Here is a 14,047-nt window from a genome sequence, read left to right as displayed (position 1 = left end):
TTAGTCACTTTGTATCACAGAAAAGGTCCTCCAAAAAAAAAAAAAAATAAGATTTTGCTCCAAAAGTGTAATTGCCAACAGTAATTTGGCTTTTACAGCAATGCCTTCTTCCTCTTTGAGGAAGCTCATGCTGGAACAGAACTCATTCGTTCTAGGTGTTGATACTTTCTTGTCAGTGTCAGCCGGTGTCTTCATAAGGTCTTGTGTTTTTTGTTCTGATGTTGATTCGTACATTTATTACCAAAATACAAGAAAAATCTCCTTTTTGAATATAATTATAGCTCGTCTTTCCGATGGTGGTTGTGCTCAGAGTTAATTGTTTGAGATAAGTTGGCCACTTTCTCACACCTGAAAATAGCAGGTTTAAGGTGTTGCAAGCCAACAAAGCCATGGTATATATATATATTTTTTTCAAACTGGTACAAAGCATAATTTTAGTTACGTTCTTTGGACTTTGAAGAAAGTTTGATGTGATAGAATGACACAATGTACAATATGACTGCAATGTGGAAGGAAAGCGATGCATCATTTTCATTTTTTTTAGTCTTTTTTTCTCTAAAAAAGTAATATTTGAAAAGTATTGCCAGCAATTTTTTTCTTAGACTTTTGATCAACTCTTATAATTTACCTACCAGTTGTTAATTACGTGCTTTCTTGTGTTGCTTCTGGAAATTTGTGTTTGTGAGGGGGGGGTTTTTGTTTGTTTTTTTTTTTTGTTTCTTTTTTGCTCAAAAATATTTGTACAAATTTGAAGAATGGCAATTGTCAATGCCCTAAAAATCAGAAAGTATGTGCCTTACTGTCCAACTTCCCTTCAAAATGCTCAGAATATCCACAACTTTGAACATGGATTCCATACACAGTGTTCCCTTGATCATCAAAAGCTAACCGCTGCATTCACTGTCGGACTGCCAACAGGAACGTCCAAACAGGCTCTCTGAGCAATTTGTAGCATGATGAGCGCCAGATGTGAACGACGACGCTGCTACGAGGCTTTGATGGAACTGTTTGATAAACAAACGGCAGGAATCTGCAGCATCACACCGCAGGAGGAAACTGCGAGCTTGCTGCTAATTCTGTCGCAGCTCATATCATGCAGGCTGAGCAAGCTGGAGTTGCTTTGGGCAAAACTTTTTTTTTTTTTTTTTAAAGCCAACAAGAAAACGCTGCAGAGGCAGGTTAGATAAAAACGTGTTGGGGAGGAGGGGAGGAACAAAAACAGGAACAAGGCTGGAGCTGACAACAGGGCACTGGATTTAACAGAGGCTGAATTTCTCCACAATATTTAAAAAGAAGGTGTGATCATATAATGATGTGTAATTTCCTCTCTTTCTTTTCAGTGATGCTCGTCACTCTGCTGCGTTACGCTCATGTGATTGAGAAGCACCAGAACTGTGTTCTGAACATGGCCAGCCTTTCCACCGGGTGGATGTGTGCTGCTGGTCTCACCATGGTGGGAAACTTCCAGGTAATCAAACACCTATGAGTTCAGGTTCATCTCTGGATCCTTAGCCGGGAATGTTAGTATAGTTTTGAGGTCTGACGTTTTAATCAAACACCAGTTAAACATTAAGGTATCTTCAAATCAAAGGGCAGCGTGAGACAAAAATGAAGCTATGATAACATTTTTAAATTCATAAAGGAAATACATTTTTAAAAAGCTGCAATAATCCGGTTGCAAAACTGTGCACATCTGCAAACTAATTGTTGATGCGCGTTTTTATGCGTGTGCAGATGATGGAGAGTCAAAAGCCAGATGTTAAGAGAAGGGAGACCAGGTTGACAGAAGACAAGGCTAACTCAGTGTCATTCAAACAAGAACTGCCAATGTGCTGCAGGGTTTCCTGGGTAGTACTGGTTATGTCCTGCATGTGACAACTAAATATTCTCCATATATTTGGACAAACAAGAAAAGGTTGAATGAAGCTTTTTCTTCCAAAGAGACCATCCAAGATCTGGCTACAGTCACCCAAAACCTTGTGTAAGAAAACTTCTTGTGTTCTGATGAAACCAAACATGAGTTTTTTTGTTTTGTTTTTTCTCAACAATTCCAAAAATGTATGTTTTGAACAAACAACACAACACAGCACCTCACCAAAAGAGCACCATACCCAAACTGAAACATGGTGATGGTGGTATTATGATCTGGGGTTATTAAAGCTAAACTTTTGCCAAGATAGAAAAATGTATGAACAAAAACTGGTCAGTTTTTTTTTACCGAAAACCATTAGGTTTCTGTTGGAAAGCTTAAGATGCATTTTATTTTTCAGCAACATCAAACATCACGAATACTGAAACTGAATCAAAAAATGTTCTACTTTAAGGGAGTGCATAGACGACAGATGTGGAAAAGGTTTCGAAAGGATTCATAACACTCTTACCTTAATTAACTTGCTATTTTACCAGGCGTGTGTAGACTTTTCATATACACAAATGAAAGTCTGTGTTGTAAGCAACATAGACTGTTGAAAACATTTAAATACACCACTTTATGTCTGAAGATGAGAGATGAGATCGCCAGAACCCATGCATGGAAAGTAAAAAGATACAGTAGCAACACCACTTACACTTACTGTAATTTCTACCGTGACGAGTGGCCGTGAGGAAAACAAATGCAACTCTTATAAAAGTTTCATTTATTTTAAGACTTTTTAAAACATCTACAGAGTTACATAATTTCCAGTCAGACAGTAATCGCATTGTGAGTTATTCACACCACTTCCAGCTTTTGTGCCGTTGGTTTGTTTGATATTTACGTTTGATCTTGGCAAGAATTTCAAGTTGTACATAGCAATATGCTCTTTGATCTCTAATTAGAATTTACATTCATACCAATATGATGTGTAATTTCACGCCTCGTTGATTAAGAAATGGAATCGACCATTCCACGCACATATTGATGACGAAGTAAAACATGATTTATGATTTACTTTGGATTCTGGTGATCAGTTTTTGACACTCAAATGAAAGAATAATAAGAACTCTTGCTCGGGTGTCCAGAAGATACGGGTGGCTATGTTGGCAGGAAGTTTCACAGCAAAACACTGAACGTCTCAAAAGCTGTTATTAAATCCCGCTGGGATTGATAACGCTCTCCTATCATGTTCCCATGAAGACTCTGCTGTGTGCTGACTGCTGGGCCCATCTAGCGTTCTTCTATTGTCCATTCTCTGTAGACCCTCCAAAATAAATGCTCTTTCATGTTCTGTTTGTTCAGTCTGAAAACACCCTTGCTGTGGTGGGATGTAAGAAGTGTCGTTTCTGTAAGGAGTGCAAGGACAGCTGGTAGATTTATTGAGGAGTCATACATGCTTCTCTTGACTCAGATGCTGCAGTGTTGGTTTTTCTGATCAAAGAAAGTGTGAAGAAGTGGAGCTCTGGGGGGTCATTTGTAGCTCCTGGCTCCCAACCACAATGTGAGGGTGTTGCATATCTCGCTGACCAGCACAGGTGGTTGGTAAGGTAGGATATTTTGTTTACTGACCAATTAAAATCTTGTTTCAATAGTAACATTTAGTAAGGACAAAACTGTATTAGTAATAGTCACTCTTTTTTTCTTTTTGTACATATATTTGATAGTAATTTTGGCCACTTTTATTGAATGACTTTTACTCAAACGAAAACTCTTTTTTTTTCTTTATAAACTTAAGCTTTGCTAATGCAAACATTCCCAATGACAATGAGTCAAATTACAAAGAAGAAAAAAATTCCTATGCCAAGAAAGTATAGAGAACAACCCACAATGTATTAGCTTATTGGAGACTTTTCATTTTACAAGGCAACCATATAAAATCCTGAGTGTTTTTTTTTATCTGCAGTCATCTACCCATCCAACTGTAAAACACTGACTCCTTTATTTTAATTATCAATTATCATATGATTAATTAATAGGTTTTGTTGTAGTAAAAAAAATCTATATTTGAATACTTTTTATTTGTCAAGTTTGGATGAAAACTTAGGACAGTACTGATTTAGATCTTTTCATCAGTGGGTCAAAAAATGTGTTCATCAGTTAGTCATTCATCCATCCATCCTTGCATCTGTTTTATTTTTATTCACTACATAAACCTCGTTTCAATTACTACCACTGTTTTGATATAGAAGTGACAGAATGTTTAAACATGGGCACCAAACTTGAGCTTCTGCTTCAGAGTATTCCTACTCTTTTAATATGTTGGCTCCTTCAAAATGAATTTTAGTTAACATTTATAGCTAAAATAGATGTGCTGTTCTTGTGAGAAAAAATAAAGTAGGCTCATTTTAATTTTGTTTATTGTTGTCAAAATTGTATGCACAATAGTTTTAAGCAATTATATATATATATATATATATATATCATATTTCTGTGTCCAGAAAGCAGTTTTGACTTGATTTTGGCCCATACAAAATCTTTGGATGCTACTGAGAGTTTTCTGGTGCAGATTTGATTTTGCTTTTTGTCCTGTAGGATTGATGATTGAAGCGCTACTTCATAGAGGAGTCAGAATAACCTGTAGATGGATATCAGCTTTATTCAATACTAATCTACCCACATAAATGTATGATGTAAATCCAAATACATTCCCCTGATCTCATATAAATTAATTAAATGTTTGCACTTTCAATTGACAGCAAAGTTAGAGTCTCACATTTGCTGTTTGAATATTTGTAATGAGGTTCTGTTCAGCGTCTTCAGAAAAGCACTCAGTAATCATTCAATATGGACCTTAGGACATGTGAGACCGCTATCTTGATTGGACAAGAAAACAACGCTGATCCATATTTGTGGGTCAGAGGTGAAAACAGAAGAGGGTTGGTGTGTAACATGAAACAGCCAGTTTTTTTTTTTGTTTTTTTTTTTTCTAAACATGTTGGGAACATTTTCTAAAACAATACATTCAATTGGCATGTTAGCAGGAAACATTTAGATTTCTTAGAAGTCAAAAGCAAGATTTGCGTCTTTGTCGCTACTGTTGTCTTAGCTGTTAGGTCATCATATGATCAAGTAGTTTATCGAGTGAAGATGGTACGTCAGTGATTGAAAGGCTAAGGTTCAGGAAAAGCAAAGGTTTGTAGAAAATAAAGTCTATCCTTTGTCTCTGTTCAGATTGCTAATTATTTGTGTGTTTATTTCAGGTGGATTTTGCCAAAGTCCTTCATTATGTAGGCGCTGGAGTGGCGTTCCCATCCAGCATGCTGTTTGTGAGCTTCCAAACGGCTCTAACCTACAGATTGGCCAAAACCCAGGAGGAGTATTGGATGGGTCACATACGAGCGGGGATGGCTCTGCTTGCACTGATCGCCCTGGTGCTCAGTATCCTTTGTGTGAAATGTTGTTATTTTTCTCTAAAGTTTAGATTTTTCTTGAGCAGTTCGCTGAAGGCCTTTAGGGTTTTGTTTACTTGCAAAATCTTAACTTCTGAGGTTATTTAACATCACCCTCTGCTGGAGAACAGACTGCTTCACATGGCAGTGACACAGGATCTTAAATTGATTGCACTTAAAAAATCTCCAAAGTCTGTCAGCTGGAAACTCCTCGACACTAAAATGCTTATATTTAGAAGGGAAGGTTTCATTCTTGGGCTGCACAGTGACGCAGTTGGTAGAGCTGTTCGATTCCCGGCCTGGGGTCTTTCTGCATGGAGTTTGCATGTTCTCCCTGTGCATGTGAGGGTTCTCTCCGGGTTCTCTGGCTTCCTCCCACAATCCAAAAACATGACTCAGGTTAATTGGTTTCTCTAAATTGTCCCTAGGTGTGTGAGTGTGTGTGCATGGTTGTTTGTCTCTATGTTGCCTTGTGACAGACTGACGACCTGTCCAGGGTGTACCCCACCTCTCGCCTGGAACATTAGAAGGAGATAGGCACCAGCAACGCTCCCGACCCCACGAAGGGACAAGGGTGTACAGAAAATGGATGGATGAACCCTAACCCCCCTTAGACCACATGCTCTAGATTTGTTTGCTTCATGAATTTTTTAATGCCTTACTAACCTGTCTTAAGTCTGCTGGGTTTTTACAGTCTATAACTTCAAAAATTGCTGGTAAAATTAAATATGAAATTACATTACCTGCTAATCAACAGACTGCAACGGTGCCAGTTTTCACTCGGATCGCAAAAAAAGATCTGAAATAAGCTCACCACAGGCTCAGATAGCAATTAACATGACATTTTAAGACTGATAACTGGTTCAACCAATCAACAAGACTCTTTGTATTAGCTTTGTCCTGCCCATCAGACCAGGGGTAGAGTGCCGTTTCTCCTTAACCTTCCATCACCAGGTGGAGTTTTTTTCTGCCAGGAGAGCTTCTCCCTGCAGCACACCTCCGCCATATTTGAGTGGATCTACTGCATGGTCATCATGTTCTTCTACGGGACGTTTGCCTTTGAATTTGGAGGGGTGTCAGCCGACACCCTGATCGTTCTCTCCAAAGGAGGGGGACTTCCCAGCTTCTCCCTCACTGGGCACAAGCCGGAGATTAGCGGCAGGCCCAGCCACCACCAGGCAGAGAACCTGTCGATCCTTTAACAGAACAGCATTGGGGGTCACTGTGTAAAACATGGAGGGAGACCCTTTTTGCTGCGCTCCTGTTGCACATTCAGTAGCCTCTGCACCGAAGACACTCGTAGACTTGTAGTCTGCTACGCTGCGTAACATTGCACAATATCACAAGTGCCCTCCTGAAGACAAGAGGCCAGTTATGATCTATACATGTGGACACAGTTCTCGCTGTTTGTTTTATTTTGTCCCTTATGTAATGATCACCCTCTGAATCCTCAGCTGGAGCTGCCTTTCATCTGAACAAATATCTTCAAAAAGTGCCTCAGATGTCTCTCAGAGTTGAAATGTTCAGACACGGAGTCTGGGTATTGTTTTCTGTCAGGAAGTTCTGTTACATCACCACCGCGCACCCTTTCTGTCGGTGCTAAGGTGAGGTTTTCCAAAAGCTTTGGACAATGGGTGGACATAACTGGGTGCCAAGAATAATTTTCTTTCATCTGAAGTGGGTTTTCCATCCAAATCTTCTGAGACAAGTATTTGTCTTTACTCCAAACAGCTCGTGTAATTTGTTTTTCAGATTAAAATATGCAAGCCATAATGCAACATAATGTTGAGGTAGATGCCTCGTTTTTGCATATAAGCTCAGCTCTGTTGTATATTTGATCTCATCAGCTGTTGTTTTGAGAAATACAATTCTGTAGAGAACATACAGACTAGAAAATAAAGCAAAATGAAAAACGGGCGCTTGATTTTTCGATGTGTGAAATAAAGAGTGGTCAGACTGTTGCATGAAAGATAAATCAATTTCAGCTTGCCATAGATCAACTAAATAATACAGCAGACACATGAGAGAAGGGGCTCTGGTCAGATGAGAAGAAAAGATCTGTGAGCTCCATCTCATTTTTGCATTTGCAAGTTAGATTTCTTCGCTGCAAGGTGTGTTGAATCTTAATTTTACTCAAATAAATTGTTTGGCTATCATTTAAAGTGCTTTGTGTAGAGGAAACCAGCCACTATTAAGAGCCATTAAATGTCATGTAACATGGTTGTGGCAGTATCATGCTGTGGGGATACTTTTCTTCAAAATGAAAGCTGGTCAGAGTTAATGCCTCAGGTGGTAATGGAAGAAAACCTGAATGAGGCCACAAAAGACTTGAGATCAAGGTGAAGGGTTATCTTCCGACAGGACAACATGATTTGCAGCTGTAATTTTAGTGAAAAGTGGTGCTACAAAGTGTTAAATCAAGGCCCTGAATGTTAAACAAGATTTTTGTGTGCAGATTTTTTTTTTTTCAAAAACTGCATCTTTTTTTTCTACGTCACTTTTTGTTTCGATATCCCCAAGAAACCTCAACAAAATAAACATGGGCAAAAATATATATATATATATATCTTACTTATCTTTTCACACATTTACGACAAAACAAAGTATAGGTAAAGATTAAACAAAATCTAAATTTCGAAAGCGTTGCATTTTATTTGAGAGGGCCCCTCTCCCCCTGCCTCCCTGTTCAAAACCCCTGCCGGTTCGTGCATGACGTTCCTTCCGGTGGGCGCATGCGCAAAGAGGAACATCTCTAGGTTTTCTTCCGGTGTTAGAGCAACAAGCAAAATATGATTTCCTTAACGACTTATAAATGATGTTTGTTGTTAAGCCCGGGTTCGAGCGGCACATTTTTAGCTTTACGTTTAAATTTTAGTGGACGAGGGTAAATATTTGCAAACCGGAAGAGGACTGAGCGAGGTGATGCTTGAGAGCGACGCTTGCAGCTGGATGCCGGTGTTAACGTACGGTGTCTGTTCTTGGACCTTATGGACGAAGCTGCGCCCCGGAGGGTCCGCGGGTCTCCGGCCTGTCTGTGCGTCCTCTGTGGGCTGCCTGCCGCCGGGAAGTCAACGCTGACTCGCAGGATTGTGGGCACCGCGCCGGAGCGCGGCTGGAGAGCAGCAGTGGTGTCCTACGACGAGCTGATCCCAGAGAAGGCTTATTACACCGAAGTGGAGGAGGATGGTCTCAATCTGACAGACATGGTAGTGGCTTGGATAGCTGAAAGTGTAAATTAGTTCTCACTATACAGTTGCATTTGAACAAATTATGCTATCGTTGAAAATGTAATTTAAAAAAAAACCCTGAAACTCCATACATCTACTTCTACAAAGACTGATATTTTCAAGTCTTTATTTCCAATGATTATGGGTTTTCACTGAAAACTAGTGAAAATTTGACAGCTATGATTTAAATATTAAAACAGACCGATATGAATCGGTGGGCTAAGTTAAATGAAATGAAACGTGGGCTAAATGAGCATGAGTGTGTTTAATATTACCTGCTTGAAGGCTCTTATTTTCAAAAGGCACTTTTGATCTGGCAAAAATCAAAAGTGCCCTTTGACTTAAATTTCTCTAAATATTCAGATTTGTATCAGTGATTGTGTACTTTTTTTATTCTCTTTTAGCACACTAATTGGAAGTCCTACAGACAAGCCGTGTTGCAGTGCATAGAGCAGGTCCTGGAGCAGCCTGAAGTGGTGGTAGAGTTGCCAAGCAACCCTCTCATCAATGGAGCTGCATGGCAACCGTGTGTTCAAGCTCTACTGCAGCCTAAAGAGTTCCACACTGATGGGATGCCACTGCTCTTTCTTTTAGATGACAACTTCTACTACCCAAGCATGAGATACGAAGTGTACCAACTTGCAAGAAAGCGTAAGGACTCTTTGTCAAAAGAATATGCTCCTCAGCACCCTGCAGTGTTTTTTTTTTTTTTTCCCAAACATGTCAATTGTGGTTGCAGTGTCGCTGGGTTTCTGCCAGGTGTATCTGCAGTGTGATTTAGAGACCTGCATCAGGAGGAACCAAAGCAGACCCAAGCCCATTCCCGTCAAAGTGATCATGGAGATGGAGAAGCGTTTGGAATTTCCAAATCCACAAAAGAACCCATGGGAATCCCAAAGCATCTCGCTCAACTCAACAAACGACGTGTCCAACTCCGACATGTAAGAGAGCAGAATTAACAGCTTTTGGCTCTTGTTTGTTAAATACGAAGTGATTTGCAAAGCTTTTTTGTTTTTTCTGGGTTTATCTTCCTGTGTGACTTTTTATCAGCCAGAGAGTAATGGAGTTGCTCTCTGTGGCATTAAACAATCCACTGAGCCCAGCTGAGGACAACAGCGAACAAAAGGTGTGTTGCGGTTTCTCACATCTGTGAAACACAGTAAAACGGAAGCCAAAGCCGAAAAGTTGAGATGTGAACAATTTCTCAGAAATGCATTGTATCGATGTTGCAGGAAGCCGATCGTCTCAAGTGTGCCACGAGCGCGGTCCACCAGGCTGATCAGGCCTGTCGACGTCTGATATCGGAGGCTATGAAGGCTGCCAGAGGTCAGCTGGGAACTTTTACCAGTTGACATTTATGATATGCGATCTGCATGTTTCATAACAACGACCTCTGCTGGCTTAATTTGTAGAAAATCAAGTCCCTTCCAAACACATGCGGGTTCTGGCTGCTCGGCTGAACGAATGCAAAGCGACTTTCCTTCACGACCTGCGGAAACGGTTCCTGCAGGAGGTGCGTTTCCTTCAAGAGGAGAACATCAGTGTGGAGCAGGTGGTGAAGAATATCTTTGATGACAAAAAAAACGAAATCCTGTCACAGTTTATAGGCAACCACAAAACAGTGTGATTTTTCTTTTTCAAGATAATGTCAAAGAAATTATTAGAATGAATTGTTGATGTCTGTATGTATTTAAATTCAAATAAAATGTATTTTTGCTGACTATTTGCCCTTAAGTTAATCATGTTGAAGTAATTTCTTACTTTGGAAATACACATTCTATTGATAATCTCTTCTAAATACATTTTTCTGGCCTTGTAGCCTCTGTGTCACATCATATTTATACCCCAAGGAAACAAAAAGTCATGCACTGACACTAAATACTTTGGTTGCATTTATTAGATTGTTAGTGTCCTATATGTGGCGTTATTAAATTTGATTTTTTCTTTTACCTTAACCAAAGATACAAAACATATATTTTCCAACTTTTTTGTGAGAATATTAAACATCAGTAAAAGATTAACTCAGTTATAGGCTTTATACACTTCAGAGCTGTACATATAACATAAGGTGGCAGTGTATATTTAAAGCTGGTTCAAGAAAAACTGTTTTGGATTCATATGTACAGCAGCTTACTAAGCTGTTACAGGTAAAATTCTTATAGTCCTCTGTAAATTGTGTCATAAATGCCAAAATGTCGACAAATTTACCACTTCCCCAACAACCTACATATGCTTACTGCTGATGTAAAAAAACAACAAAAAAACACAGACCCAGGTTTTTCCAACTCTTTTAAATAAATGAAAAGCTGAAAAGTGTGGTATTCGTTTTTATTCACCCCTCTGGGTCGTTGAGAATCACCCGTTGCTGCACTTACAGCTGCAAGTTATTTACATTTGCGGTACGTCTCTAGCAGCTTTGCACATCAAGAGACCGGCAGGTTTTTTTTGGTTTTTTTAAATTATTTATTCCAAAACAGCTCAGCCTCAATCAGAATGGTTAGAAACATCTGAAGATCATCTTTTTAAGTCTATTCATAGATTTTCAGTTGGAGTTATGTTATCTAATACATAAATATGCTTTGATATAAACCATCCCATTATAGATCTGGCTGCATCTTCTGCAGGAAGGTGAACATCCACTTAGTCTCAAGTCGTTAAGTTTTCTTCTAGGACTTAGTTCCGTCCATCTTCACATTAACTGAGCGGTTTTCTCTGTCCCTGCTGAAGAAAAGCATGCCCTCGCCATAATGCTCCCTCCACAATGTTATACCATGGAATAGGCGTGTCTTACATTATAATAGTCCTTTAAACCTGAGCTCTGGGTGTCTGCAGCTGCTCCAGAGTAACTTGGCTTGTCAGTTAAGGGGGAAAGCCATATCTGGGTTCCAGTTGTGTCGTATTCTTTTCATTGCCAGGTAACGCAATGAACAGTGCTCTGTTTCCACGAAAGGTAATGGGTCGAGGTGAAGTTTCTGTGTTGTATGCAATAAAACCACATATCGTCTTCATTTAACTTCAAATTGAGGCACCACATTGTGTTAGTCTATAAAAAAAAACCCATATGCAATACATTGAGGTTCATCGTCTTGACGTGACAAATCAGAATAAGAGCGCAGGAAATCCGTAAATTCAATTTCATTAGATTTCTGTGTGCTTATTTCACTTCTTGTGTTGTCCACGGGCAAAATGGCACGCAAAATTGTATTTGTCAATGCACATATGACCACAGATGTTGCACTGGAATGGATGTTCGTAACCGTGGCAGCCCATGTGAATGGTATAGATCACGTTATCAGAAAAGCGGATATCACAATGCTGGCATCTGTGCAAAAGGTTTTGCTCGTCTTCGCTTGGAGCATTTGCAGCAGGCGCCGGTGTGCTCGCCTGGCTGTTGCTAACACTGCCACTCAAAGTGTTGATGTTAGTCTCCATGCCACAGCCAGACTCAGGACTGTAGCTTTTGTGACCCGAGGTGGGAGATTCTTCTTTAGGCGGAGAGGTCTGCACGCCGTTGGAGCAGACTGCCACCTGCTCCACCAGGATCGGTTTTTCGTCCGTTAAGGACTGCCTGTCGGAGGACGCGGGACTTTGAGGCTCGGGGAGAGGGCTGGCCAGCTGACCTGCAAGAGCGGAAAGCTGATCCAGCGAGGTCCTAAAGCCGTTTTCACCCCGGCCCCGGCTCTCGTTCTCATCCATCTTAGGGGGCGTTTTGTATTCACTGCCGTGGATTTTGTGTGAAAACTCGCTAAAATAGTCGGACCTGGGCACGACGACTGAGGGAGGGCTGAGGTTGATCAGGAGCCGCCGGCCGAATCCCAGAGAGCCCGTCCTCTTCTGCAAAGAGCTCAGCGTCCTCTTGTTGGAGAAAGGGGAACGGGCCACTCTGGTGGGCAGGAGCTTGTGGCGGCGGCGGCGGTGGTGTGACAGGTTGCTGCGGTCGCTGCATCGGAAGGCGCAGAGGTCACACTTGTAGGGCTTCTCTCCCGTGTGGGAGCGCATGTGCGCTTCCAGGTGGCGCTCGTATGCTGAAGCAAACGGGCACAGCTGGCAGCGGTGAGGCTTTTCACCTGCATGAAGAAATATTTCCAGTCTTATTACCCAACATACTGCAAAAAACAGAGGTAATAACATTGCATTACATGTAGTGTACTGATAAGTACAGTCGAAAACCAGATGTTTGCACACACCAAATAAAATGTCACATACTGGGCGAGAAGATGGTAAATGCACCTCATGCTTAGCATGGTAGAGGATCTGTGATGCTGTGGACCTATTTGTATTACAAGGGTCTTGCTAACGTAAGGTGAGCGATTTTAAGATACAAAAGTATAGGACAATTTCACTTGGACAAAAATCGGTCAATCTATAGGACAATGCATGTAACATTTGGCCAAATCAACAAACAAGTGGTATATTAAAAACATCTGTTTGCCCTCCTCCCCCTAATATGACGTAAATTTGAATAGAAGGACGCTTTTTCCTCACAAAAAAACATTTTATTTTACACATTTCAATCAGGAATGCCAACAGATTAGGGTTGAAGTCTGCAGCTTGTTATAATGCCCTAGAGTGCTAAAATGTAATGGAAGCTCTGACCTGTGTGGATGCGTATGTGCTCTATTAAACGAGCCATGCCCTTGTTAGCATAGCTGCAGTAGCTGCACTTGTATTTCCCATCGCAAGTTCTCTCCAGACTCTCCACTTGTATGTCTGATCCGTCCTCCATTGGCAGGCTCACCTCCACAGAAGGAGGGTCCAGGACATTCTGCTCACATCTCGGGGCAACTACAAACACACACACAAATAGATATATGACCATGGCTTTAGAATAGATATTTATCCGACACATATTTCTCTTTTGTTTTGTACTCCTTCCCACCGGCATGAAACGGCTCCATTGTCTCTTTTTCTCCACAAACAGAGCCCGAAATCATGTTGACATGCTGAGTTTGCTGGGTTAGGTATTCCTGAAACTCTTTCACGAAATCCACAGGCTCAGTCTTTATCTCCTCCATTTTTTTTGTTTTCTCCGTTGAACCTGAAAGAACATCCAAAGATGCCGAGAAAGAGTGTCGTAGCTGCTCTTACTATCTTCAGTAGGTATCTATTAGTAGCATTAGTAGCACACGTCCTTGTTCTTTCTTAATCTCTCTGAAGTTCTGTAAAATTCAAGTTTGAAACCATCTTCACCCGAGTTCCTCTTTGACGTTTCGGATTCTAATGTTACCCACAGGAACATTAAACTCATGTTTTATTGCTAGATAACCGTTACCATAGACATATGGTAACGTCAACATGGTCACCATATTGTGAGTGGCATTTAAATGTAAAAACATTTAAATATATTATTTTAAAACAAACTACTTTTCAAAATTAATTAATTTAAATACTCAGTAATTAAATACGTGTGTCTTTAGTTCAAAACAAGCAGCTGACTTCTAAATAAGCAGTAATAATATTGATAATGACAATTTTTCTATAATAAAATTATGATTAATTATTTACTATTGTGTTTT

The 14,047-nt window shown here is 40.3% G+C and overlaps 3 protein-coding genes across 4 annotated transcripts in view; 2 read left to right on the top strand and 1 right to left on the bottom strand.

Annotated features, from left to right (window-relative positions):
• Positions 1-7,460, top strand: part of LOC103150631 (transmembrane protein 150A-like) — a 14,707-nt gene extending 7,247 nt beyond the window's left edge. For both annotated transcript variants that reach the window (XM_016680842.1, XM_007570333.2), the window contains exons 6-8: positions 1,341-1,468; positions 5,116-5,293; positions 6,259-7,460. In XM_016680842.1, coding sequence (XP_016536328.1) covers positions 1,341-1,468; positions 5,116-5,293; positions 6,259-6,506 — 554 coding nt within the window. In that variant the 3' untranslated portion in view covers positions 6,507-7,460. The remainder of the gene's footprint in view (positions 1-1,340; positions 1,469-5,115; positions 5,294-6,258) is intronic.
• A 536-nt stretch (positions 7,461-7,996) lies between these two features.
• On the top strand, positions 7,997-11,585 carry pstk (phosphoseryl-tRNA kinase). Its single transcript, XM_007570322.2, has 6 exons — positions 7,997-8,510; positions 8,936-9,182; positions 9,271-9,472; positions 9,582-9,657; positions 9,764-9,857; positions 9,944-11,585. Exons 1-6 carry the CDS (start codon positions 8,292-8,294, stop codon positions 10,156-10,158), a joined length of 1,053 nt encoding a protein of 350 aa, XP_007570384.1. The 5' UTR covers positions 7,997-8,291; the 3' UTR covers positions 10,159-11,585.
• LOC103150614 (zinc finger protein Pegasus) lies at positions 10,991-13,815 on the bottom strand. Its single transcript, XM_007570310.2, has 3 exons — positions 13,411-13,815; positions 13,128-13,316; positions 10,991-12,598 (listed from the first exon to the last, which is right to left on the bottom strand). Exons 1-3 carry the CDS (start codon positions 13,544-13,546, stop codon positions 11,691-11,693), a joined length of 1,233 nt encoding a protein of 410 aa, XP_007570372.1. The 5' UTR covers positions 13,547-13,815; the 3' UTR covers positions 10,991-11,690.
• Positions 13,816-14,047: the final 232 nt, after the last annotated feature.

The sequence above is a fragment of the Poecilia formosa genome, unplaced genomic scaffold (genome assembly GCF_000485575.1).
Source record: "Poecilia formosa unplaced genomic scaffold, Poecilia_formosa-5.1.2 Scaffold7, whole genome shotgun sequence".
Taxonomy (NCBI): Eukaryota; Metazoa; Chordata; class Actinopteri; order Cyprinodontiformes; family Poeciliidae; genus Poecilia; species Poecilia formosa.
This window is presented reverse-complemented; position numbering and strand designations above follow the sequence as displayed.

What these genes read in the sequence shown, in the direction of transcription:
- pstk (XM_007570322.2), top strand. Translation starts at nt 8,292, where the DNA reads ATGGACGAAGCTGCGCCCCGGAGGGTCCGCGGGTCTCCGGCCTGTCTG. An exon ending in GTCTCAATCTGACAGACATG is followed by an intron (nt 8,511 to 8,935) that starts GTAGTGGCTTGG and finishes ATTCTCTTTTAG; the next exon opens with CACACTAATTGGAAGTCCTA. An exon ending in GTACCAACTTGCAAGAAAGC is followed by an intron (nt 9,183 to 9,270) that starts GTAAGGACTCTT and finishes TTGTGGTTGCAG; the next exon opens with TGTCGCTGGGTTTCTGCCAG.
- LOC103150614 (XM_007570310.2), bottom strand. Translation starts at nt 13,546, where the DNA reads ATGGAGGAGATAAAGACTGAGCCTGTGGATTTCGTGAAAGAGTTTCAG. An exon ending in AATGGAGCCGTTTCATGCCG is followed by an intron (nt 13,317 to 13,410) that starts GTGGGAAGGAGT and finishes GTGTGTTTGTAG; the next exon opens with TTGCCCCGAGATGTGAGCAG. An exon ending in GCACATACGCATCCACACAG is followed by an intron (nt 12,599 to 13,127) that starts GTCAGAGCTTCC and finishes TTCTTCATGCAG; the next exon opens with GTGAAAAGCCTCACCGCTGC.